This window comes from Rousettus aegyptiacus, unplaced genomic scaffold (assembly GCF_014176215.1).
Source record: "Rousettus aegyptiacus isolate mRouAeg1 unplaced genomic scaffold, mRouAeg1.p scaffold_m13_p_1, whole genome shotgun sequence".
Classification (NCBI taxonomy): domain Eukaryota; kingdom Metazoa; phylum Chordata; class Mammalia; order Chiroptera; family Pteropodidae; genus Rousettus; species Rousettus aegyptiacus.
The window spans coordinates 51,153,073-51,179,369 of NW_023416284.1; the positions used below are offsets into that span (position 1 = coordinate 51,153,073).

The window sequence follows — 26,297 nt, forward strand, 5'->3', positions numbered from 1 at the left end:
GCCAAGAAAGCCAAAGGTCTTAAAATTCAGGTTTTGCATCAAAAGCCTACTGAAAAAATGTTAGCCGAATTTGAATCTACTAGTCATGTGACCTTGGCATGTTGTTTTACCTCCTCAGGCTCAGGGTGGCGTATCCATATGATATCTAACACATTATATGATTCTAAGGTCAAAGCAAACGGGAACAGGAATTCAGACGGTTGACACGTGACATAATGCGTGTTGATTCTACAGGTTATGCTCTACTTTGTATCAGGGACAGCACTGGTGACTGGTGTAGTCACCCTTAGGCTATAGGCAGCAACAGTGCAGTGAATACAGTTGGCTGAAAACTGGGACAAGAATAGAACTAGAACTACAAGGAGATTTGTAAAGAGTATGTGGTCAATGCTACATAATCATAAATATGGTAGTTAATACACAAAGTTTGGCTAATTTTGCCTTTAAAGTTAACTAAAGCATATCAATGGACTTTGAAGTATTAAGTCAGCAGTATGCTTCAGATCATTCTATAGATGAGGCAAATGTGCAAACACATTAAACTGACTTTTACAGAATAATTACTCCTTTATCTTTTTGTACAAGAAGGAATTCTTCATATTAGGATGTATATAAAATGCCAGTTTCTAGACTCATGACATATGGCACTGCTTTTTAACTTTTTTCAAACAAGTTATGTCACAGGAAGGTAACCTATAAAATAAATAGTGAATAAACTTGGCAAACACTAATAGCAAAACCACTTCAACCATGACACATACAGCCACAGAAGCCAATGACACCCCTCAATAGTAGGACTCAGTAGCGCTTTCTGTTGCTATTAAAACAAGATTCTGTGTTCAAGCTAGAAACATGATTGTCAGTCAACAGAACAAATCAGGTGAAGAGAATCAACTATTATGTTCTTATGAAGAAAAACAAGAACAAAATTAACAATCAAACCTCATTTCCTTGGGCATAATATTGACAGCAAGATTTCTAAGTAATGATTCCTTTATTTAGTCCGGATAAAGGCTTCCAGCACAGGACATTGCTGAGAAGTGACCATAAGGAGCTATGTAAGAGTAAAGTAAGGGAAGTGCTATGTAAAGCCAAACTAGATAAAGGCAGTTTTTAATTTCCTGTAGAATTCATTGCAGGTTACCATGTAATGAAAACAAAAGCAGATCATTCTTAATGAGTCAAAATTGTTTATTAATATAGATAAAAATATATGACCCCCATCACACAAACAGATAATTCTAAATCTAATTTGAAATCAAGTCAATCAAGAAGTATCTATTTGGAGACAATGTACCTAGTAACATGTTATACCAAAGATTAGGCTACTGTCCTCACGAAATATATGGATGACTGGTAAGCAACCATTAACAAGTGAATGTCCTAATATTTTGGAAAATATTGGAAAACTAACAAATCTCTCTGGATATTGTTTATCTTGACCTTCCGAAAAACTTGTAGATCCACATAAAATTCTTTTAGAAAAAGAGTTTTGTTAAGTCCAGAAAATCTTCAGAGTCCAAAATAGTTCTAGGGTAGTCAGAGACAAAAAAATTTTTATAAGAAGAATACTGGCTTGGAGGTCGAGCAGTCTTATTTTTAAGTAGCATGTTTTAGTTAAAGTTATGAAATTAATAATCAAGGATCAGGAATTTCTATAATGCACACCAATGCCAATTACTACCATCCCATTTCCTACGACAATGACTGCTTGATTACAGGGAGAAGGAATAAAGAATGTTTCCAGCTACAACATAAATTATACTCCAATGCCCAGAATCTCTAAAAACAAATCTTATCTTTTAATATAAGAAGCTCACTGAATCAGGTGAATACTAATTAAAGTAAAGATAGTGTAAGTAAAACTGAAGTAAGAAAACTCTAATCGCAGAGGAAATGCATGAAAGAATTAATCATTATATAAGAAGAATCATTTTTCCATTCGCCCCACTGCTGTTAATGATGTTTTCATGAGCCTGGGCCACCTTCTCTAGTGGATACTGAGAACCTATTACAGGTATCAACCAACCAATTTCCATTCCAGCTTGAAGGGCTGCTGCAAACTGCTGAAATTCCTCCTAAGAAAAAGAAAAGGTTTTCTTTGTGGAGAAACATATGACTTCATTTTTAGAAGCACTGAAAATTTTCAGAATCTAAGAAAAAATAAAAAATTTCTTACAAATGTGTGGCTTTGTCAACTTGTCCAGAACTATAGAAAAAGTAGCTCTTCATAGGAAAACCATAAATCCAATTTGTCTGAGATAGTCTTGTTTACAAAATGCTTATTGTCCTGAATTACTAATAGTATCTCCATTCTCTCTCAAAAGTGTCCTGACTTGGAAAATAAATTATATTGCCACACTAGTTATCTTCTAGTGACTAATCCTTAACCTACTTGTCTAGTCAGACAACCAAGTTTAACATTTACTTAAACTTTCAGTCTGTGTGATGACGCAAACTTTGTCAATGTTTAAATTACCCAAATCAGAATTGCTTCTTTTCCTACCTTGGTTGAGTTAAAAAGAGCAACTCCAATTATACTAGCTTCCTTTCTCATAGCGTCCGATGGGCTTATTTCAACAGATCCTCTGCTGCCAACAACCTGTTATAAGCAACAACATGACTACAGTTAAATATTACTGCAAAATAGTGTTAAACTATGATAAAACTTCAAAGTGGTAAAAAAAAAAAAAGGGGGATACTTACTACTACTCGTCCTCCATTTGACAGAAGTTTCAAATCATTACTAAGATTTACATTAGCTAACATTTCAATAATCACATCGATTCCCTTTTCACCAACAGATTTCTATATAATTTAAAAGAATGAAGAACAAGAAAACAAGAAAACAAAGTGTAAAATAGTTATCACTGTCCCATATATTACAAAAATATATTTCAAATAATATAAAATGTGTTATTAAAACTAATGCAAATTTTAAAATGATCTAATTGTATAATGATAACATAATTCCAAGGTACGAGCCACACATCTAAAATGATACAGATCTGTACAAAACAAATTGCTATAATGAAATAAAATTTGTCTAGAATTTTCAGGCACTTAGATTCAACTTGACTATAAATACATTTTCCTTAGTTGAAAATTTTCTATCTTCAAAATGTATTTTCAACAATAACAAATAAATAAAAAATAATCCCCTAGCGGGTTCCCATTTTATTAAAAACAAAACAAAACAAAACAAAATACTGGCTGTTTGGTGTCATAGGATTTCTGTGTGTACGTGCGCATGTGTGCAGTTTTGTTCTAAGTAGTTTACGATCAGCTTGGTATAATACTTCTTTTGTTTTGGGCTCTCAGATGTTGGTTCCCAACATCCAAAACTAGCTCTTAAATAAGCTATATATAACTATCTTATATTAATTTTAACCAAAAAAAAAAAAAAATGAACATCTGTGTCAGGCATTGTGCTAGGTATTGGGAATTCAAATATGGACATCGGGAGCTCTAAACAAAGCTAAGGAGAAAGAGAGACATTACTACAGTCACAGCTATACTGTAATGGGCTAACTACTACATTAGTAGAAATACACCATAGGTTATAAAGAAAGAAAAAGTTACAACTCTGATCAGCTGCAATGCTCATAGAAAGTTCCAAAGAGATGATGACCTGGGCCCTAAAGGACAAACAGGAGTTCCTTGAGCAAAAAGGAAGGAAGAGGAGCAAGAGGAAGCTGGACATGAGGAAGAAGCAGTCTGGACAGAGCTGACAGAAAAGTGAAGATGAGGGGACTGAAAGTTCAAGCTGGGATGGGAAAGCAGCCCAGCAGAGCCGGGATATGGGCAGGGAAGGTGGGGGGCAGCGGAGAGGAAGTGGCACAGACTATGAAAACACATTAAATGCCATGTTAAAGAATTTGGACTTTTCAGAGGTAGGTGTTCCTTAATTAATTCTTGTGCCAGGCACTGTTTTAGGCACTAGAGGTCTTGCAGGGAACAAGAGACAAAAATTCCTATCCTCATGGAGCTCCCATTTTACTTATTTCTTTCCTCCCTTTTTTTCTTTTTAAAGAGAACCAAATGACTCTGGAGATGGTAGAGAAGAAAAAGTCCATATTAGCTCAGCTATGAATACTAGTCAAAGCTGGAGAAAACGAAAACTAAATTAAGTCACAACAGTGAAAGGAATAGAGAAAAAGTGATATATCTGAGAGGATTGTCAGAGATGAAACCGATCGATTGAGATGACCAACACGATGAGAAGAAAAAGGAATGGTGATTAAAAGAAAGGAATAAAAAACGAAATGTGGCTTTTTGTTTCAGGTGATCGGATGAGTGGCAATGTCCAGCTGGCTGATCAGGCCAGAGATAGTGCCAATAATCAATAGTAACAGGTACTGACTGAAGTTATGGTGGTATATGAGATTGACTGGGATGAAGGTCTAGCACCTCAGACAAGAGACCAAGGGAAAACGCTAAAGGAACACCAACATTTGAGTAATATGAAGAGGAAGGAGACTGAAAATGAAGTCAGGGAAATAAGAAGACAGCCAGTTCCCAGGAGATGTGGGCTGGGTCAATTGTTGCTGAAAAATCAAACAGGATGAGGACTGCCATAAGAGCAGCATATTGGTAATGGGGAGCTTATCAATGACCTCTGATTACTAGTGTGAGAAGTCACGGTAAAAGCAAAGCTATGATGGGAGGCAACAGGAGGCAAGGAAGTAAAACCAACAAGTACTTACTACTTTTCCAAGAATCTCAGTAGTAAAAGAGAGGAAGAAGGGAGTGAAATAATAGGTTAAGAAAATGTTTTTTAGAGAACAAGAGAGACTTCCTTCTGCTTAAATCTCTCTGAAGGAAGTCTCTCACCTCCAAAAACATTTTCTTAACCTTTTATTTCACCCCCTTCCTCCTTTCCTTTACCACCAAGAAGGAACCAGTAGAAGAGATGGAAACTACAAGACCTCGTTGTCTTAAAATTTGACGACTGCAAAACAAAAACTATTCTTAAAATAACGGGCTGTTTTTCATCTTTGTAAGTACTTTTGGAAATCAGTAACGGGAATAAATACCCCTTTAATTTACGTTTACAGACATATAACAAAGGAGCGCCTTCGCTCAGTTTTTCGGCAAGACGATTGAACTGTAAAAAAATACACTCTCACTTATTTTTCTTCAGTTTTTAACATCCTGTTCTTCATAGTAATCAGTACCTGGAAAACTCTAATTCTTTCTCTATGTTAGCAAGAAGCTTGAGGATTAGCAAAATTATCGGTGTTTAGTAAATTGCTACTATAGCCCAAATAGAGAACTTCACAATCCACTTGAATTCTGTTGTATAGATGGAATACATGAAACAACAAATTAAATGCTACTTTACCTCTCTGGATGAAGTTGTGATTATTCCTCCAAAGCACTCAATTAATAAATAAACTTTATTCCCTAGGCTAGAGAGAGCCACTTTGTAATCTGTGGATACCTCACCTTTCATGAAAAAATTTACACCAATAGAAATTATATTAAGAACACTGCACAGGTGCAAATACAAAGCTGTAGTTTTACTTAACTATGGTTTGTATTAAAGAGTACAAATTTTTATAGCTATAAGACTCAAGAGGCTAAATTTTATTTGATAAACATGAACAAGACAGAAATGATAGTGAAGGTTTAAATATTAAACATCTCTGCTTTTTAAATTAATTAAAAATTTAAAACACACATAGGCATAAAATATATATGCATTAAAAAAAAGCAGCAAACACTTAAGAGTGGTTGATAAAAAGAACTGAAAAACACACGTAAGTCTAAGAAACAAAATTTTGCTTTCATAAAACTGTAGAACAATTTTACCTTAATTTTATCAATATAATTAACTTCTCTGTGATTAAACACTTCATGGGCTCCATTTCGTAAAACAATGTTTCGTCCTTCCTCAGTACCAGCTGTGCCCAAAACCTTTAAGCCGTAGGCTCTTGCAATTTGGCATGCTGCTATTCCTGTCTGATAAACAAAATAAAACCCAATATTTTTAGATTCTTTGCATCCTTGCAAACATTTATTAAATATATATAATGAACTTAAAATTCTTTTAAGTCCTACCCTACTGTTAAGGAACTTCACGTTTAAATGAATAAGAACAATGGCTAACTTTTATTGAGTATTTACAATGTGTTAGCAATAAGCCTATAAAGCAGATATTATTATTATGATGTAGGGATTCTACAGATAAGTGAAGCTAATACAATCTAAGTAATTTGCCCAGGCACAAGGATGAACACATGAGCTGGACCAAATCATACAGCAGAGCTTGAGTTTTTAACCACTGCATCAAAATGTTTACTTGGCGTTTGTTTTATACTGAATATACAGGATTTAAAAATGATCAAAATATGTTCCCTGACTTCATACTTTAACTTTACATATAAAATACTATGTAACAGATGTATGGCCTCTATCATTTAGGTGGAAGAGACAGGTCTGTGGGTAAATGAATTTAGTCATCTATGTGATATTTATTGAGTGTTTACCTGTGCTAGACATGCAGTTCTAAGGAAGGATGAAGATAATAAACACATAAAGAAATATATGAAAAAAATAAAACAGCCTATTAGTTTAGAAAGAGACAGGGAGAGGGGCTAGTTAGGTCATTAGGAAAGCTGCTCTGAAGAGATGAGACCTGACTAGAGTGAGGAAAAAGCCCCATGGAGAATGCTGTAAGTAGAACGGTCATGGATAACCTGGAAGTGGGAATGAGCTTGGGGTGTTCAATAGAAAGAGGGTCACTGGGGGTTGAGGGCAGGGCTGAGGCACACAGGGCCGGGGAGTAAAGGCTTTGAGTTACATGCAGAACTACCGGAGAGCTTAAGCAGGGCAGTGACACGATCCCGTTTAGGCTTTAAAAAGAACACTCCAATTATCTGAGAGGCAAAAAGAAGGTTGCGGGGAAATGGGAATAGCAGGACCAGTTCGTTAGTAGCTGGTGTTAACAGCTGGGGTTAGAAGCTGGTGTGGATTAAGGTGGCCGCACTGGAAAGAACAACAAATTCAGATACAGTTTAGAGGTAAACTGAAGGACCATCCTCGTCCTCATAGATTTTGGAAGGTGAAAAAAAGAGGAAAAACAAGGAGGTCTCCTACATCTTTGACCAGATTAACAGTGTAGATTAACAGGAAAAGGAAGATTAGAGAGGATCGAGTTCGTGAGAGCACCAAGAATTCACTTTGAACATACTGAGCTGTATATTGCTAACTGGAGATGCTCAGTAATCAGCTGAATATGGGGATAGACTGAGTTAAGAGTTGGAAACATAAATTTGAGGTTCATCAGTTTATAGATGGCATTTAAAGCTATGGGATTAGATGAAATCATTAGATCACCAGATAGATGTACTTAGCATAAAGGAGAAATAAAGGTGTTTTAGAAATACAGATATAAGCAATTACTTAAATTGCAATACTAGGACATATATGTTTGATTACATGGCGAATGAATGGTGTACATAAGTGTCACACACATTTAGAGCAGCGTTTCTCAAACGTGGCATTATTGACATTTTGGGCCTGATAATTCTTTGTTGTGGGGACAATCCTGTGCATTGAAGGAGATTTAGCAGCATGCTTGGCTGCCCCCCACTAGATGTCAGAACCTCTACCCAGATGTGAAAACCAAAAATGTCCCCAGACTCTGCCAAATGTCCCTGAAGTGAGAGGGAGTTAATGCAAAATCTCCCCTTACTGATTACCACTGGTTTAGAGGATGGCGAAATCATTACGGATTAGGCATTATAGAAAAGAAGTAAAATGAAAAATGATAGAAACTATTAAAATTGTAACAGGATCACAAACTCCCAGGCCTGAAATAGATCTTAAAGACTGTAGGGCATATAGATATGATAAGCTTGAACTCAGTTGGGTTACGGCAAGAATTTATTTGATTTAACCAAAACAAGTAAACAAACACTGCAACTCACTGATGAGTGAGAGAGACATTGAATTTCATGAAATACAATACACTATGAGGTTAGCACAATCAATTTTTTTACTTTAACTTTCAATTAAAAATGTGAAGTAAATAAAAAAGGCTTATAATAAAGCCACATTTTAACCTAAGAGTTAATGTAAATATATCTCCTATGCTCTCTTAACTACTTTAAAGAGGGACTCAATAGCTATTTAAAGGCACTATTAATTCTACTCTTTTCAACAATTACACTAGCCATACTCCCTCAATAGATTATATACCATTACATGTCTACCATTTTTCTTGTACTTATTTGCTGACACTGTAGTAGGGTACTCCCTACCAACATAACTGGATAATAGCTGTGTTCATAAGTTCTACACCAGTTTAACTACACAACATAATCCCAAAGGAATTTGAATTAAATGAGGACAGAAAGCACAAACGGAAGCAAGAAAAACACAGTACTGTTTCCCTCTGATAGGGCAGGGAAGATCAGAAGCGCTTCACACACCAGGTCACCAGCCTATCCCTGCCAGCCAAGCATTTAACAAACTCAGCCAGCTCAGAGAGCAGTGTGGATTTTGCCTTAAAAAAAGAAAAGAATCATAGTGAAGAGACTGGGCTTTTCACAAGAGGGTAAAGGGAATAAAAAGAGATTTTTCTTTAAACTCTTCTCTCCCCTTCCTATTGAAATTTCTCCCTTCTATACAAAGCACAAGGTTAGCTCTCTGAAAGCCAAAGCAATTTAAATAAATGTATGTTTCACAGAGCCTTTAGTTATTTAAAGTTAAATTTAATTTAACCCCAAAATAGCCTCTTTGGTGAAGTTTAATGTGAGTTTATGACAAGGTATATTTGTCATATTTTCCCAAGACCCATAAAGACAATCTTAGTGATTTTTAGTAGTCTGACCTGTGAAATCCTTCAGAATTGATCTATTTAAGGTACACATGAAACTGGGTCTGAAACCTGGTGATTCATCTATTTAAAGTAACAGAAACACAAGAGACAGAATTCTCTGTGTTACCTGGCCACCTTTAGGGGTAAATTCCCATTTTCAGGGTGCTTCTCATTATTCCAGGGACAATGTGCCATTTAATATGTGACTTCTTTCAATCCACTCTCCAGAATACACAGTGCTCTGAAAGGGTTAACCAGCTTCCTCAAGGTGAGCCATCTAGCCCCAGGCCCTTTATTTTAAAAAAATGTGGAAATCCTGTCTCCACAATTTCTAAAGCCCCTACTTGCAGGATAGAGGTCATATGGATTTCTTGTTAAATTCTGACCTCAGAGCTCTAACTTTTCCTCTGAGCTCCTCAGAGGCAGATTGACAGCCAGTTTCTTGAAGAGGTTTCTGACAGCCCTGCTGTTGGGTGACTTCACTGAAGGGCTTATTTTATAAATTCCCAGTCCTCACTTCCCTCTACCCTTCATCAGCATTTTAAGCCAGGAGCTGTGGTGTTAAGGAACAAGCTGTATACTTTGCACACCATGAATGTCATCAAAGCTCAGCAGGCAAGCAGTGGAAGGCAGAAAGAAAGGACAAAGACTTCACAGTGTGGCTGGCTCTGTGGTGCAGTGTGGGGCAACACAGGCAAAGCCTTAATGAACCTTAGTTCTTTATCTAAAGGAATATGGACTTAATATTAACCTTAAAGAGCTGTTTAAAATTCTAAATAAATGTTCTTATAACATGCTACTTGAAGGTAAAAAACAAAGCCAGTTCATCTTGGTACACACTCAACATAGGTGGGAAATCTAACAGATACATTTTCAATGGGGTAATCTGTTGAATTTATTAACCAGGAAATGATGAACTAATGACAAAAAAAAAATCATCTTCAAAAGACAGGACTTAAGCTTCGCTACAGAAAGGGAAAAAAAGCACCCTTGACTATATTTATAAATTTGGCTTTTAAAAATGACTTAAAAGAAATATACTGTGAAACCCACAAATGTAAATCCATTTAAAAATAAACTTAAAAAAAAAAATACTTACTCCTCCACTAGCCCCATGAACCAGAACACTCTCTCCAGGTTTCACACGGGCTCTGCAAAAAAAAGCATAGGTTCATCACCTCACTTTAAAGCTAATTAAGCTCGGTGTTTTCATTGTTCTTAAGGAAATTCTACCGTCAGTCCAGTTAACACTGACCGAAAGAGGAAACTCAATCTGAAACATTCTCCAAGCTCTAATCTAACGATGGTTCTTCAGAGCCACAGATAAAAAAAAACCTCAATTCATTTTTTCATTCAACAAATGTTCACTGGGAGTCTACTATGTGCCAGGCACTGTGCTGGGTGCCAGGCACCGTGCTAGATGCCAGCATCACATCACGGTGCTGCCTTCTGGGAGGCTGCAGTCTTTGTAGGTATACTAAGTGATTTTCTGAAGCTAGAGGACCTGGAGTTTCTCACTGACACCCACAGGAAGCATCAAAGCAGGTATAATATAGCTCAGTCTTTATTCTCTGGTACAGAGTAATGCCCAAGTAAACACAGCAGCTAGACTACTTAAGAAACGTTTTTACTTTTCCATGCCTTCAAACATCAGGTTACACCAGCCTTTAAGCCCTCATTTCAGAAAGCAATCCTGGGTCAGCAATGGGAAGAGCATAAGAAATACAATAATCCTGCCACAAAGGTTTCCAAGTCAACACTAAAATATCCAGATCCTCTGGTGAAATGACATATGCTTTTTACTTCTGGTTCATACCATTACTTTTCTATTACACTGAAAACAAGGAACATGCCGCAAGACAGAATGGAAAACCTTTATTATTCCAGGTGGACAAGTGCTAATGTCACAAGCCAGCAGCTGTTGTGTGATCCAGACCTGACTCTCAGAGAGGATCTCTTACTTATTAGAAAAGGGGGTGGCCACACTATTCATTCTGGAAGTGTGAACACAGTAACCTGGAGTCCTATTCAAGGCTATGTGCCAATAGCTGACAAAGGGCAATTATGAGCAGTAAATGAAGGTTTCTCCAACACTCTCTCTTGGAGGAAAGGGATTTGAGGGCAGTGAGTTAACCTGTGGGTCCAAAATGATAAACTGAGATAACTACTACTAAAACACTTGGACATTTTAAAAAATAAATATAAATGTAAGAGAAAAGGATTTACTAATGTTACACTGGGATATGAAATACTTTCCACTGAATTTTTTTTTTTTAATCTTATAAACAATCCCTCAAAAACTACCAGTACATTTTCTTAAATTTCTGAGCCTGCAGTAGGTAGATAAAAACGGGGCTAACCCTCTCCACAGATACCTTCTATCATTACAGTTAATTTTACATGGCCACTTGGCTGGGCTATGGTTCCAAATTTTGGTCAAATATTATTCTGGATGTTTCTGCAAAGGTGTTTTTTTTGGAAAACAGTAGACTTTGAGTAAAGCAGGTTGCCTTCCATAATGCGGATGGGCCTCATGCAAGCAGTACCAGCCTGAGCAGAATAAAGACTGCCTTCTCCTGGAGCAAGAAGGAATTCCACCAGCAGACTATCTATCTTTGGACTTAACTGAAACGCTTCCCTGGGTCTCCAGCCTGCTGGTCTACCCTACCAGATTTATTTTTTAAGACTTATCAAGTCTCTACAACCATTTCTTCTTCCCTAGGGCTCACGACAGGGCCTCGAGCACTCGCTATTATCCCGTACTCCCTTCTAGTCACTGAAGACTAGTACCTGGCACATAGGCTTACTCTTCCATCCCAAATTCAGCCCCAAGGAGGAAAACCTTATACCACAATTCCTGAATTCTCTACTTTAGCCACTCTTTCCCAGGGCTAAACCTGGTAAGCACCAGCAACCATTCTACCTGAGAAATATAGACACGAGTAACCAATATTATAATACTCCCATACTCTAATTCTGTAAACCTATATTTTCTCAAAACTTTTCCTACAACTTCACAAAAATCGCTGTCTCTCAGTTGCTCTATTTCTGCCCACTTGCTGCTCCTGCCCTCACTTCCTTCCCTTATCAGCCTGGACCCCATGATAGATTACCCCAACTTCTTTCTCTTTCTCACCAGTTCTCTCGTTTCCTTTGCACTATACTATTTTGCCACTAACATTCCAGCCCTGAATTAATGTTAAAATCTACCTTCCTTGATAATTTGGTTAAAACTGTAGAAAAAATGTCACATGACAACGTGTATGTTGGTGCCACTTCAATTTTGATTCTCAAAAAATCACTTTGCCTCCTATTTAATTATGAAAAGTGAGGCACATATAAGTTCCTTCAACATCTTACCTCCCTACCCACAAACCGTCTATAATTATATCACCTTTATCTCTTCAAGGTTTAACAGATAAGCTGTCCTTCCAATATTTGAAGCTGATTTCTCTACCTATGTCCTAAATCCTTTGCATCTTACCTTAAACAGAATCTTCTTCCATGTTCCACTCTTCTCTCCCAAACCTTCCAACCCTCTGTCTGCTAGACCTTTCCTCAACTATAAATGTGTACGAGTCTCGTATATCCTTAAAAAATAAACCCTTTTGTTCCTACCCTCCTCAAGCCTCTTCTACTCCCTCCTGTCCCCTTCCCAATTTTTAAGAGTAATCTGCCATTAAAGAATAAATTTCATCCTTCCTAAGCCCTGTCCTACCACTCTACTGAAAACAGACTGACTAAAGTGACCAATGACGTCCTAATTGCTAAGCCCAACTATTCCAAACATACCTCACTGCTGCATTTGATGGCTGGCCTCTTTCCTCAGTAACAATGTTGAATACTACCCTGAACACTATCAACACTGATTGAGCACTGACTTTATACTAAGAGTAAATGCATTACCTTATTTAATTATTGTCACACACCTATGATATAGGTGCTATTAGTTTTTTCAAATCGGTAAACCGAAGCTGAAACAGGCAAGTAACTTGACCAAGGTCATGTAGCTATTAGTAGATGAAACAGTACTCCAACCCAGATCTTCCTGTCTTCAAAGCTCGTGGGCTTAACAGATGTTTAATAGACACCAGGACCTCTAAACTCTCTTAGACTTGGGATATACTCCTTTTGGTTCTCTTAGGACTCCATCCCCTGCCTCTGATTGCACTCTTAAATGCTGACGTTCACTAAGGTTCTGTTCTCACTCTACTGTTCCGCTCACTCCCCGAGGGATTTTAGCTACTTTCATCTCACCCACATGCTGATATCCCCAAACATCTATCTCTAGCCTTCAAGCTCCAGACCCTTTCATCCAACAGCCTGCTGGACTTCTTTCTCCATTAGGATGTCTGTTGTAGTTACAAGTCCAAAACTGAACTCAGCTTCCCTTTGAAACTTTTTCCTCCTTTTCTCTGTCACAGTTAAACATTACCCAAGCTAGAAAGCTAGAAGTATTCTTAAGCCGTTCTTCTCCCTCATTCTCCACATCAAAACAGTACCCAAATGTTCCTGATCTCACCCTCTGAATAGTTGTCCTTTCCTCTCAGCCTCTTTACCAGGGCCCTTGCTCTGAATTATTCTGTCTGGAGGATTCTCCCATAAGATCATCTCCTCCATTCCTGTCATCAAACCCAACCTTCACACAGCTGATATCAATAAAACACAAATATAATGTTATCGCTCTCCTGAATAAAACATTTCACGGCCCTCAATCTCTCAGAAAACAATGTATGAGCCCTATAATCTAGCTTTTTACAATCTGAAACCTATTTATTTAGTGATGACAGCTAATAGTTATTGAGAGATTACTATGTTCCAACCTTATTCTTTGCCACACCTCTATCTAACAAAACCAAATTGCTATAGCTCTTTCCAGTTACCGTGATGTTTTTTCCCTACACACCAACTACTCCCATTGTCTAGAATGCTGTGTTCCCTCCCTGCTCCTTCCCCAGGCTAATTCCCTCTGATCCGTTTCAAATACCTAGGGAATTTGATTAAAATATAGACTGTCATGTCCCAGTCATGGAAACTGATCAGTGGGTTTTGGGCAGGCCGCTGCACTGTACTTTTAAATTGTAGTAGTTTCCATGGTTGGATAACAAGATTTTTGAACCATGGCTTTAAAGTATATAGATCTTAACACCTTTCTGGGAAGCTCTGGACCTCATCACCACCTCCCTTATGATACATAAATCCCTAAGCACATCTCTATCATTGTACATTCCATATGGGATAGAAATATTACTACTCTTATGTCTACCTCCCTTACTAGACTGTGAAAATCTTATAGACAGTGTTTTGCTCTTCTTTGTATATCCAGTGATGAGAACAACGTCCCAAATCAGCACAGTTTCCACTCCACAAAAGCTTAATGGTAACTAAATGATACCCCAAAATGAAAGACAGATGGTAGGATGAAAAGCAATTAATACTATCCTCCTTCGTCGGTGGCTATATAATAGACAGAGCATTGTTACCTCTGGATCAGAGCTCGATAAGCAGTAAAATACGGGATACCAATGGCAGCTCCTTGTTTAAAGTCCAGTTTTTCTGGTAGTATGTAGACAGCGTCATCTGCTGCAACAGCATACTCTGCATAGCCCCCAGAGATCGTGTTAATAGTGAAAACTCTATCGCCTTTCTGGAGAAAGCAATAAGTTAATAAGTGCCAGGGATTTAAAATAATGTCAAAATAAAAATGATCCTTCATAATGCAAACTTTATAACAAGAAACAAGTATATATTGTTTTCTGTATTTTAGGGGTCATAAAAATAACTTTAAAATACTGAACATTTAAAAATTTATTAATTGGAACCAATAAGGAAAAAAAATTAAGAGAAATAGAAAAACTAAGAGGCAAGAAAACCTCCAGAATAGTAAAATGATAACTAACCTTTATTGAGAGTTTACTGTACGAGGCATTGTATTAAGTGTATTATGTGTATTATTTAACTTGATTGTTACACAGTTTAAGAGGTAAGTACTTTTATCATCTCCACTTTAGATTAATCCCACTATGTAGCTAAAGAAACTGAAGCAAAAAAAAAAAAAGTTCAGTGATTTGTTCAGATTGAGCAGTTAATAAATGGCAGTTAATAAATCTATTCTTTGCCAAAAATTCTAAGGAGAAGAAACAAACATAAGGTTTCTTCCGTGTACTAACTACCTGCTCTAAATCCTTTCCAGATTTGTTTACCCCTGTATTTCCCTCATTTTTCATGTACACATCAAAAAGTAGGAAACTATGGCTGGATCCTGACAGCAGAATGAGCCAGGACAGGCTTCTTCACTTGTCACAGGACCAAAAACAGCAAACTCTTAATAAATGTCCATGTGGCCCTTTCTATTAAAAAGCAGATGCATAACTGAGGGTGAGGTATGACCTATGCAAGAATCATAGGAAAGCTCGATATGACCCCCGCACTAGTAAAATTAAATTGTCCACTACAAATGCCAGCTCCGACTTCTCTTAAAAAAAAAAAATAAATAAAAGTAAATACTCCCTGGAATAAGCAAAACATTAAGGTCTTAACTCTCAGCATACTTAAATTTGTCCTATAATTAAGAGATCTGAAAAAGTAACAGCATTATGTGGTAGAGTATAAACAAACAAGATTCAAAAAACATCTATGAGTAAAGAAAGCATCACTGCTTAATAGTGTCGCCTGCAAATGGTCAAGTATGACTATGTTAATTAATCCCATTTTTACAGCTTAAAAACACATTGCACTGATTTTAATATACTAATAATAAACATTTACTAAGAATCCATCATACAGAAAGCATAACTTTTGAGTTCTGTGAAAGATTTAATAGTGAGACACTCTTTAATCTCAAGCATTTAAACTCTTGGATGACAGAGGGGAAAAAGATAGAAATAATTATAAAGCAAGGTAAACATGATGTGCTATCAAAGATAGGTACAAGAAAAAGAAAGGAATTATTTCTAAGTCAAGGGAATCAATAAATATCTCCATCGAAAAGCTAATATTTAAAGTATGTCTTGAAGGATAGGAGAAGATTTAAAAACTAGAATTGGGAAGAGTCATAATGGATGAAGGAAACAGAGTAAGGAGAGGAATAGTGGCAGAACACCGGCATTCATTTCCAATTAATAAGTAGTCTAATGGATGAGGTGCAATAGTTTAGGGAGAAAAAGAAAAATAAATTAAAGCTAGGCTGTAAAATCTCTTGAACCCGTATTTATAACCTTCAGTTTAATTCTGCCGAGCAGAAGAATCAATGTGAACAAAGACACAGAGATGAAAGAGCATCGCCTATGCAGGGAAGAACCAACTGTTATTACTAAAGAATAAACTACGGGGAGAGAAGGAATGGGAGATAAGAATGGAAAGATAGGTGGGAAAGAGAGCACAAAAGAGTCTCTTTTTCATAACATAAGCAATTTCAACAATACCCTATCAGAAATCTATCAGATTTGAAATCTATCAGAAATGAATGCAAGAATTAATTGTAAAACAATCGGAATTACCTTTCAGAAAATACCCCTTATAGAGCAAGGGCAGATTCAAGGAGGTAGGATGGAGGGTGGTAAGGTTAGGTGTTTATAGAAATCCAGGTAAGGGCTTAGGTAAGATACCTCGAACTAAACTACAGGCAGTGGAAATGGAAAGAGGAGACAAAAAACAGTTCTAATAAGGTAGAGCTCAGTGATGTCGCCAAGAGCCCGGAAGTCACCAAGACTGTCACACAAGGAAGGAGCAAACTTGATGTGAGAAAAGACAAGTTCAGTGTTTGACACACTGCGTGAGAAGTTCTGGAAATTGGCCATGTGGGTCCCGTGCTCTCTAACACAACTTTCGATGATGATGGAAGTGTTCTACCCCTGCACTAGATGGACAGCCACTAGATGCATGAAGCCAATAAGCATTTGAAATGTTCCTACTTTGACTGAGGAATTGAATTTTTATAAAGTTTAAGTTGAACTTGAATTTTAAATAGCCACCTAGACATTTAAATGTAGCTAGTGGCTACCACATTGGACAGTGCAAGACCGGAGCTTAGTAGAAATTCTAAGCTAAAGTTATCCACGTGATAATGGACAAGATGGGAGTACCTGAGATCATCATGAAGAAGGTATAGAATACAAAAAGCAAAGGTGTCAGCAGGGACTGTGAGGCCTGGGCAACACCAAGATTGGAGGAGTATCCAGAGAAAGAGGCTTGAAAAAGGATGCCCATAAAGGAAAGGGATGGGGTAGAAAGGGAAAAAATGATGTCACAGAAGCTGCAGAAAAAGTTTTTTTTTGTTTTTTTTTTTTTTTTTTAAGAAAAAGTAAGTGGCTGAGAGTGTCAAATGTCACAGAGAAGTCAAGAGAGATAATGACATAAAAGGGCCCATTAACTCCAGCAATATAGATGCCATTAGTGACATTAGCAAGAATCATTTCAGTGGAAGGATGAGGGCAGAAGCCAGATTGCCACAGGCTGAGGAGTGGAAAGCTGCAGGAATTTGCCCATCTTCCTGTGCAGGGGCCACGTTAATCTTCTCTGTCTCAGTCCAATTTTGGTAAATGGGCAGCCAAAGTTGAAAGGGTCAAAGAATTATGAGGAAAGATGCTAAAACATGAATATACTATCTATGTTTTATATGTCTTTTAGCATATAAATAACAGAAGCCCTGATCATAACATTTTCATTGACTTCATCACCTTGTTCTGAGTCACAGCTCAAAAAATGTATAGTGACCTTGCATTTTTTGATCTTTTACTTACTATTCAAAAGAATTAGTATTCCCTTTACTCTGTGAAGCTAAATTTATAGAAAGAATTAAAAATTATGTTGGCTTGTGTATTATCAAGAGTTAGGAAACAGTATAATTTTCTTGCTTGTTTTCTTTCTTCACATACTTCTTTTAAATCAAAAGGTTTACAGTTTAATTCTATAGGGATTTGAAGCTACAGAAATGACCCCACAATGCAAACAAGCAAGGCCTCTGGACAAAAGTAATTTCTTTTGTTACTAGAGGAGTCCCCCAAGTGGCAGAAACTGTGTAATGGGGCCTTTTAAAGACTTAAATACAGACACATTTAAAAATATATGTTAAAATACGTCAAGAAAAAACTTAAAACTAAAATAGAAATGATTAAAAATATAGTACCTTAAAACCAGACACATTATCTCCAACAGCTTCTATTACCCCAGCCACATCAAAACCAGGAGTAAAGGGAAAGTGTGGTTTTCTACCATAAGTACCAGAGCGAATATAAGTGTCCACTGGGTTTACACCGCATGCATAGACTTTGATTAGAACCTGAAAAGACAGTGTATTAGTTTACACAGAGAATTTGGGCATTCATTCAGCATTATGCTAGGATTGTAATGATTATGGGAGCTATAAAAATGGAGAAAACCTTGTCTTCATTGAGCTCACATTCCAGTTTTGCAAATCAACATATAAATAAAAATATAAGACAGAATGGCTTATGTGCTATAGTAAAACTATCTTGAGAAAATGGTAGTGGGAATATTTGAGGGAGTGTGTGGCAGAGACCCCCATGTGCTCGTCAAGTCTATTTTTTCCTCCTGGGTACATAGGAAGAATATTATTTCCTGGTTCCACTGCAGTTATGAGTAGCCAAATTATTGAGTGCTAACCAACGGAACGTGAACAAAAGTGATGACAGCCACTTTCAGGCCTGACCCATAAAAGCCTTTTTAGGCAATCCATACTGTGCTTCTACCTTTTCATGTGACCTCAGAAGACAGGTACTGAGAGTGGCAGAGCCACATAATGGAAGAAGCCTCAGTCCCTAAATCACTGTTGGAAGAGAACTATCTATCAATATTTTAGAATCTTGGCATTTAGTGAGTAATAAATACTTTTCTATTATTGTTGAACTATTGAGACTTTGAGGTTACATCTACTATAGAAGCTGATTTTAAATTAATCCAGAATAATTCTTTTGCTGTTAAGAGTAAAGGGAGGCCTTTCAAAAGAAGTGGCATTTCACTAAAGTGGTATTGCTCTAAAGGATCAGTACAAGTTCTTTCAGAATTGGAGAAAAGGGTATTTCAGGTTAAAGGAATATTATGTACAAAGACAGAAGGAATTAGAGTGCCTCTTGCGGAAACCAGATAACACTTGATGTTGTTACAGCACAATATTTTGAGAAGGAGTGATAAATAAATCTATACAAATAGGTTATAACCAAATTATAAAAATGGTCATAAGGCTTACTAAGCAAATTAGACTTGGGTACCATGGAAAGTGCAGTAATAAAACATAATTTTTATTGAGAAGTTATATTGTTAAAGTCACTGGAAATGATTAAGCTCTACATTTAAATTCTCTTAAGTCACATGTGAAAAAGCAGGCATGCAGGAAGAAATTGTTTCCCTACCATACACAAAATAAAAATCAGGAAATTTTCTAAAAAATAACTATTCAAAACTACTTATGACCCCATTCAGAAAACTCCAAATATCGCACTGAATAGATGATTCTCAACTTCAAAAATTTCTTAGAACAAGATGTTATCCCTTTTAAAACATCTATTTCACTAATTATCAGAATTATGTCATCTTGTCAGAGCTCAGATATAAACAGTATAAACTTTGTCCTAATTCCATGTCTTTACACTGTGAATCTGCTCCAACCGAACGTTAACTTGATGTGCTAGAGACTCCCACTCTGTAATTACTGCCTGTTTTTTAAGTAATTATTTCCACCTGATGGTCTTTTGGAATTGGTACTGCAACATCCGACTGGAATTTCAGCACTTCTGGTCCACCAAATTCAAAAACTCTAATAGCTCTCATCAACTTCTGTTCAGTTGCCATGGTGATCTAGATAATAAGAAAAAAAATTAATGTACTGTCCTATTGTATCTAGGCTATCACTATGTTTTTTTACCCTGGAGGGTCAGATTAAACAAATTTTCAAACAACAATTTAAATCCCAAGCTTACCACTGATCTCATTTCATGTTTAAAAACCTTTCATCTTATAAATCCTTCAGCTACAAAGCAAAAACACTTCATATTACTTCCTGTAGAGATTCAGTGCCTTCGACAAGGGAATCAAACATGCAAACAAAAACAGCTGAATAGACATAGCATAATGCAATATCTTAGGTGTCTTTTTGTATAGGCTTGGGCTGTAACATCTTGGAAATTTTAGGAGCTAATGTAAGTTTTATTAACATTAGATAAATATACCTTCTTTTGTTAGATTATGAAATATTTCAAATGTTATCAAAAAACATAGACTAATAAACACATTTACCTGCCACCCGGCTTTAACAAATTTTAACATTTTAAAAACCTCAAACATTATGGACATAACTTAAGCCTCCTGTATCCATTCCCAAACCCACTTCTGTCCTGCCATTTTAAGAGGTGACTATTACCATAAACTCAGAGCTCATCACTCCCAGGCATGATATTATACTATTAGTACATGTGTATGTATTGTTGTAGCCACCAGCCCCCAAGAGACAACGGACCACCAAAACTCAGTGAGTTACAGGGAACACACTCTTTATTCAGCCAGCTGGGCCTGCCAGGGGTACGCAGACCCCAAATTAAGCAGCCCCAAAATGAAGAGGTACAGGGTTTGTAAGCCCCAAATCCCATTCTTCATTCTGTCTAAACACAAAGGGCTATCTTTCTTCTATTCACTACCTGTAGATCCACAAGTTGGGTGTGCAAGTGGGGTACAGAAGCAGAAAGCTTATTGTTAGAACGTTATGGGTGACAGCCTATGTTCCCATGGACATAGCCAAGCAGTAATTTTCCAGCCAGCACAGTATTAGCAAACAATATTGTAAGGTAAACGCCAAGAGAAGTTTTAAAAGCAAGTCTTTATTGGGGGAGCACACTTCCGGGTGAGGTTCCCTGGTCCTGACAGGAGAGGGGCCAGAGAAGTCGCGCCCTGGGATGGGAGGGTGTAGTTTTTATAGGGTTATGTAGGGGTAGGGTATAGAATGGGGAATGTCATTTGAGGATCCGGATTAGGGCGGTGGCCGGCAGTGGCGCCAGGGCTTCAGGATGGGCCCTGGTCTGGACTCCCATGTCAAGCTGGGAAGTCTCCAGGCAAAAGCCTCCGCCTACCTAACAAATATATGCTATTGCTTTGCATGTTTTCAAACTATTTTAGATTGGATCATACTGTACTTAATTCTGCAACTTGCTTTTTCCTTCCAGCAGTAAATTTTTGAGATTTATCGATGTTAAAACACTGGGTTTTATAAAGTTCATTCATTTTAACAAAGGAGGAAAATCATTAAAGACTAAAAACACTGCTTTATATGCAATCTTTTGTAAATTACAAAATTCATTTACAGTTAATCTTTCTGTCCCACCACTCTTAATATTAAAATGAAAACCCAGTTAAAATGAACTCTAAGAAAATGTAAAGTGTTAAGGGTGGAAAATTTTCAAAAGGCCAACTTCTGCTTCTGTAATCTGCTTGTTTAATGTTAACCAGGGTGTGGTTCTAGGAGATGTCTTGTGCAAAGATATGCTAATGGACAACTTCTGGTTCTGTAAATCTGCTTGCTTATTTGATGTGGTTTTAGGCTTTATAAACTGCCTCCTCTGGAAGCTCGGGGCTGATTCTCTGACCCTGCCTGGTGGAGAGGGTCAGCTAATAAAGGCTCATAAGTCATCTCAATTGGCTCCATCTCAGGTGGGTCTTAGATTTGTTCGCACCACAACATAAAGAAAACTCGTTACACAAAATTAGATAACTTTGGAAATCTTCTATACCTATAGAGATGTAATGAAAGGGTTTTGACTGCCTCCACAATTTTGTGAATTATCATAATTTCTTGAAATAAACCACATCAAATATTTTAGGCTCTGCCACCACCTAGAACATTTTTCCTAACTTCTGAAATAATCATATTCATCAACCATAAGCAGTTGAAACATCAAAAAGAGTTGCAGAAACTAGGACTCGAGATGAAAGAATTCCGAATTCTAATGTATTGAAGCTCAACATAAGGCCACTCAGAACAGAGCCCAACTAAAAAATGTCATTCTATGTATGGGGAAGGGGGATCAAAAGCATTTTGATGGCGTTATTATTGGAAAGTTCTTGAAATAGTTAAAAGTTGTGTCATTTTAAAACTCTTTATTTAAAATGATTTAACATAGTACCAAGAGAAGAAAGTAAAAAATCCATTGCTAAAAGGTTGTTTAGCAGGGATATAATCTGGAAGGTAGCTCTCAAACAAAAGGGGCAGAAGCCAGCAAAAGGCATACACCTAACAGCACTGTAGGGCAGACATCTAAGCAGTCCCTGAGGGTGAAAACACCTGTCTGTGCAGAAAAGACTGGGAAAAGGTAGCTCACTCCACACCTACATGGCAGTCTCAAGACTGCATTTCCATTTGGGTCCTCACTCAAGCTGGGCATTTCTTAGACAAGAAAGTGAAAATATAAAGAAAACAAAACAGAAAAAGAAAAGGTTGCCTAGATCAGTTTTCCATTCTGGAAAACCTCCCTTCACCGCCCCCCACCGCCCCACCGTCCTCTTTTGTCTTCAGCATGATGTTAAGAAAATAGTGGGCTTTGGAATCTGACAGCGTTCAGTATGAATCCAAGCTCTGTCATTTATTAGCCACATGGCCTTGGGCACGGTCAACTTTTTTGAGCCTCTTCATCTGAAAACTAGGCTTCTAGTAACTAGAGTTACTGTGCTAGACATGACAAGAATAAAGTACAGAACCTGGCTAATGTCTACTCCTATGTATAGAAAATACCATTATTCCTTTCCCATCTATTTTCTCCCATCTGATTTCTTATTCATTAAAAGTCTCAATTCTCTAATCCTACAATCATCTTTGATTTAATAAAACAATATTTATCGGACTCCAGTTGTAATAATAAGTCCTTAGCCTCAAAGAGTTCAGAGAATCATTTAAACAAAAATTAATAACAAACGTTGGTTGTTATTCATTCAACATATATTTTTTGAACATTAACTATAAGCAAAGCTCCGTGCTAAACTCAGAAAACAAAGATACAGAGAAAACACCCCAGTCCTTTCCCAGCTCCTGCTCTCTGCTCTCACATATGTAAGATTTGTAGCCCTTTAGCCACTTCGAATACCTACCCACTTCCTACCTATTCATTTCTTTCAAGCACTCACATCTATCTTTTCACCAACATCACTATTATCCTCAAAAAAAAAAAAAAAACTGTAGCAATAATAAAAGCAAAATTACCCTGAAATAGGATCTGTCAAAAATATCTAGCACATACATTTCTCCCCTTACATTTTGATATTTGCTAAGTTGGAAGAAAAGAACAAAGGAAGGAGGAGACTCCTTCTTAATACTGGATTTAAAAATGCTCCCTGTCTTGTTCAGAACTACCACTTTATCCTATAGAACTTGTAAGGAGACAGACATGACCTTGACAGGCTCTGTCTTCTTTGTTTCTGGAGATCTTATTTCCCATTGAGCCGCTGCCACTATGATTGATCAGGCTCCAAATCTGTACTCCTTGCCTTTGAACTCCCTCAACTACCCACAACATCACGTTCTGCTTTATAATACAGGTGCCATATCTATATCTATATATATAAATACACACATATATATGTGTATATGGTATAATGAAAAGAATAACACAAAAATAGTAATTATGATAATCCTTAAGCCCTGCAATACCTCATTTATTCTAAAAAGCATGTCTTTCACGTCACATCCATTGTTATAATTATTTTCACAATGAGTAGAGAAGCAAGTTATTAAAACCACAGTTTAATTGTATGCAAATGTGGAAATAAAATCATCATCCATTTTATAGATGAGAAAACATTTCAACAAGTTAAGAGAATCACCAGTCACACAGAAGCAAAGCTAGAACCTGAAATCTACATCCTAAATGTTGTTTTTACTCTCTTATTGTATATTCCTTTTCATCTTACCTTTTGAATAGTTGGCATAGAGGATCCTTAATCTCTTAGAAATATACTTTATAATGATAGACAGACTGAGCTAGAAATATGAAATTCAACTAACCTGCAGGCGAGATTATGTATTTTATGATTAAGGCACATACTTATATTTGAATTTCTCAAATATCCATATGTTAGGACATCCACTAGAGAGACATAGGACATGATTCTATCGGAAAAACCACCATTTAATTGTAGGTAGAAGTGGAAATAAAATCGCCATCCTTTTTATAGATGAGAAAACAGTCCGAGAGGTTACTTTCTTATCTGTAAGAATGGCCAATATTGCCTAGCATACGATCCTTGTGAAGATTAACTGCAGTAGCACATGGTGAGTAGTTCCCAGCACACCTAGCATGCAGTAAGCTTATTATTCAATGTAAATCGCTTGCAGTCAGCAGGAATGTCATATTGCTTGTGTTTTATAATTAAACTGGACTCCAAATGTTTTCCCTATTTATCAAATATAAACTTAAAAAAAATTAACCAAGAGTACCTTGGTTTAATATTTGGTTTTACTTTTTAATTTGTGAAAGGTTGTCAACCATACTTTGCAAATCTGGGAAATTACATAACTTAAAATTCTTCCTCAGTGATCTTTTCCATACTACATTTGAACTCATTAGGTTTTAAATGAAAATTAAAGGGATAGGGAAAATATTAGACTTATATTTTAACATGGAAGGAACAGATCAATTCACAAAGCCAGAGCAAAGACACATTATGAGAGAAAAATAAAATTAAATAAAAATTTCAGGCCAGAAATAAAAAGAACTTGGAAACAGAAGCAACCATTATAAAATGTGCTACTGTTCAACAAGAATGACTCCTGTAAGCATACTATTATGCTTAACCCAGAATAAATTTTAAAAATTAAAAGTGTCCAAGGATAAGTCTCTTTCTGGCTGTGACTTCCTCAGGTTATGTCACGGATCTGGATCTCGGTGCCCACTACTGATAAGAGCGAATGGAAGAGTTGTTGAACAGATCATTCTAACCCCTCCAGGTTCTCTATGCAAAGATTGGATGGAACTGGGCAGGCTGCTCTCCCGTATTAGGGAGCAGAGCTTGGTGGGATTGGCTGCTGCTGACCATTCACACAACTATTTCCACTAGCTGCGTACTCAATCCAAAATGAACTTTAGCCTCTAAACGGTTCCATCATTAACAATCTGTTATGCCCCGACTCTTATCTCCACGAACCACCAAGAAGCCAACACCGATGCAAGAGAGTTTATTTCAGACTCGAGTCCGGACCGCGGTCTGCACACTGACGCAGCAGTGAGGAGGGGGTCCCCAACATGGGGCTTCAGGGGTATTTGAAGGTAAAAATCGTAAGCATGGGGAGCGATGTCTTCGCGTTACAGGATTGGTACAATGAGCTTGTCTCTTAGCAGGATTGGATGGGTGATGGCGCCAAGGAACAAGGCGGGGGAATTTGGAGAGTTACTTTCCATAGTTGCTCTGATTGGCTGAGTCTAGGGGTGATCATCTCGCTATCTGCAGCTTTTCCGGGAACTGGCCTGTGCTTAAGATGGAGTCTTATACCTAAGATGGAGTCACTTTGGTTGTTCAATACCTTCCCCTGGTTTATAAACTAAGTCTCCTATAGGTTCTATGTAAATATCCAATGATGTGTTGTTAACAGTTTGTTTCATAATTTTTTAAAAAATTTAATTGTAGTTGGGGAGCCATTGGGAGAAACAAAAACAACAAAGATGGCGGGGGGGGGGGGCGCGGGGGGATTCTGGAATGTCTGCAGTTGCAGGAAAAGGACCTGCCGGGCTGTGGGCAGGGATACGGAGCACTCACGCACGAGGCCGCAGGAACCCCGAAGCCAGGGCCCCGCCGCGGGGAAGATCGAGTGGTTGGCGGGCAGGGGGTGCGGGGGCAGTGCCAACGGGCACCCCACAGTGCGGAGATGAAATGCAAATCCTGTTAGAAACCATTTCTCTGCGAGGAAGGCGGGGGCGGGGGGGGGGGGGAGGTTGAAATGTCTGCAGTCGTAGGAAAAGGACCTGCCGGGCTGTGGGCAGGGATACGGAGCACTCACGCACGAGGCCGCAGGAACCCCCAAGCCAGGGCCCCGCCGCGGGGAAGATCGAGTGGTTGGCGGGCAGGGGGTGCGGGGGCAGTGCCAATGGGCACCCCACAGTGCGGAGATGAAACGCAAATCCTGTTAGAAACCATTTCTCTGCAAGGACTGAGAGTTCCTCATCCATAAATCAGTGATTTATGGATGAGGAACTCTCAGTCCTTGCAGAGAAATAACTTCGGCCAGAGGCTTCTTATTCTCTAGTTCTTCCGGAGGACAGTGCGCAGGCTGGAGTGCAGCCAGAATCAAGCTCGGTTCCATTTGGACCAGCGGCGGGGAGGTGCACGGTCTAAACAACTAAAGGGACTTTTTAAAACCACTTACCTAAAGTAGGAAATCAAACTCCGCTTGGGGTCCCAATAGAATCCACAGGAAAAGGGTGAGCCTGGCTGTCTTAAATATTTGCTGGCTCCGCCTCGCCCGCCTCGCCCTCCTCTC

At 37.8% G+C, this 26,297-nt stretch overlaps 1 protein-coding gene across 1 annotated transcript; it reads right to left on the bottom strand.

The window, feature by feature from the left end:
- Positions 1–1,173: 1,173 nt before the first annotated feature.
- Positions 1,174–26,289, bottom strand: CRYZ (crystallin zeta). The gene is made up of 9 exons (XM_016145069.2): positions 26,184–26,289; positions 19,526–19,642; positions 17,955–18,107; positions 14,311–14,474; positions 9,927–9,978; positions 5,815–5,964; positions 2,707–2,808; positions 2,507–2,602; positions 1,174–2,078 (listed from the first exon to the last, which is right to left on the bottom strand). The coding sequence occupies exons 2-9, from the start codon at positions 19,634–19,636 to the stop codon at positions 1,917–1,919; spliced, it is 990 nt and encodes a 329-aa protein (XP_016000555.2). The 5' UTR covers positions 19,637–19,642; positions 26,184–26,289; the 3' UTR covers positions 1,174–1,916.
- Positions 26,290–26,297: the final 8 nt, after the last annotated feature.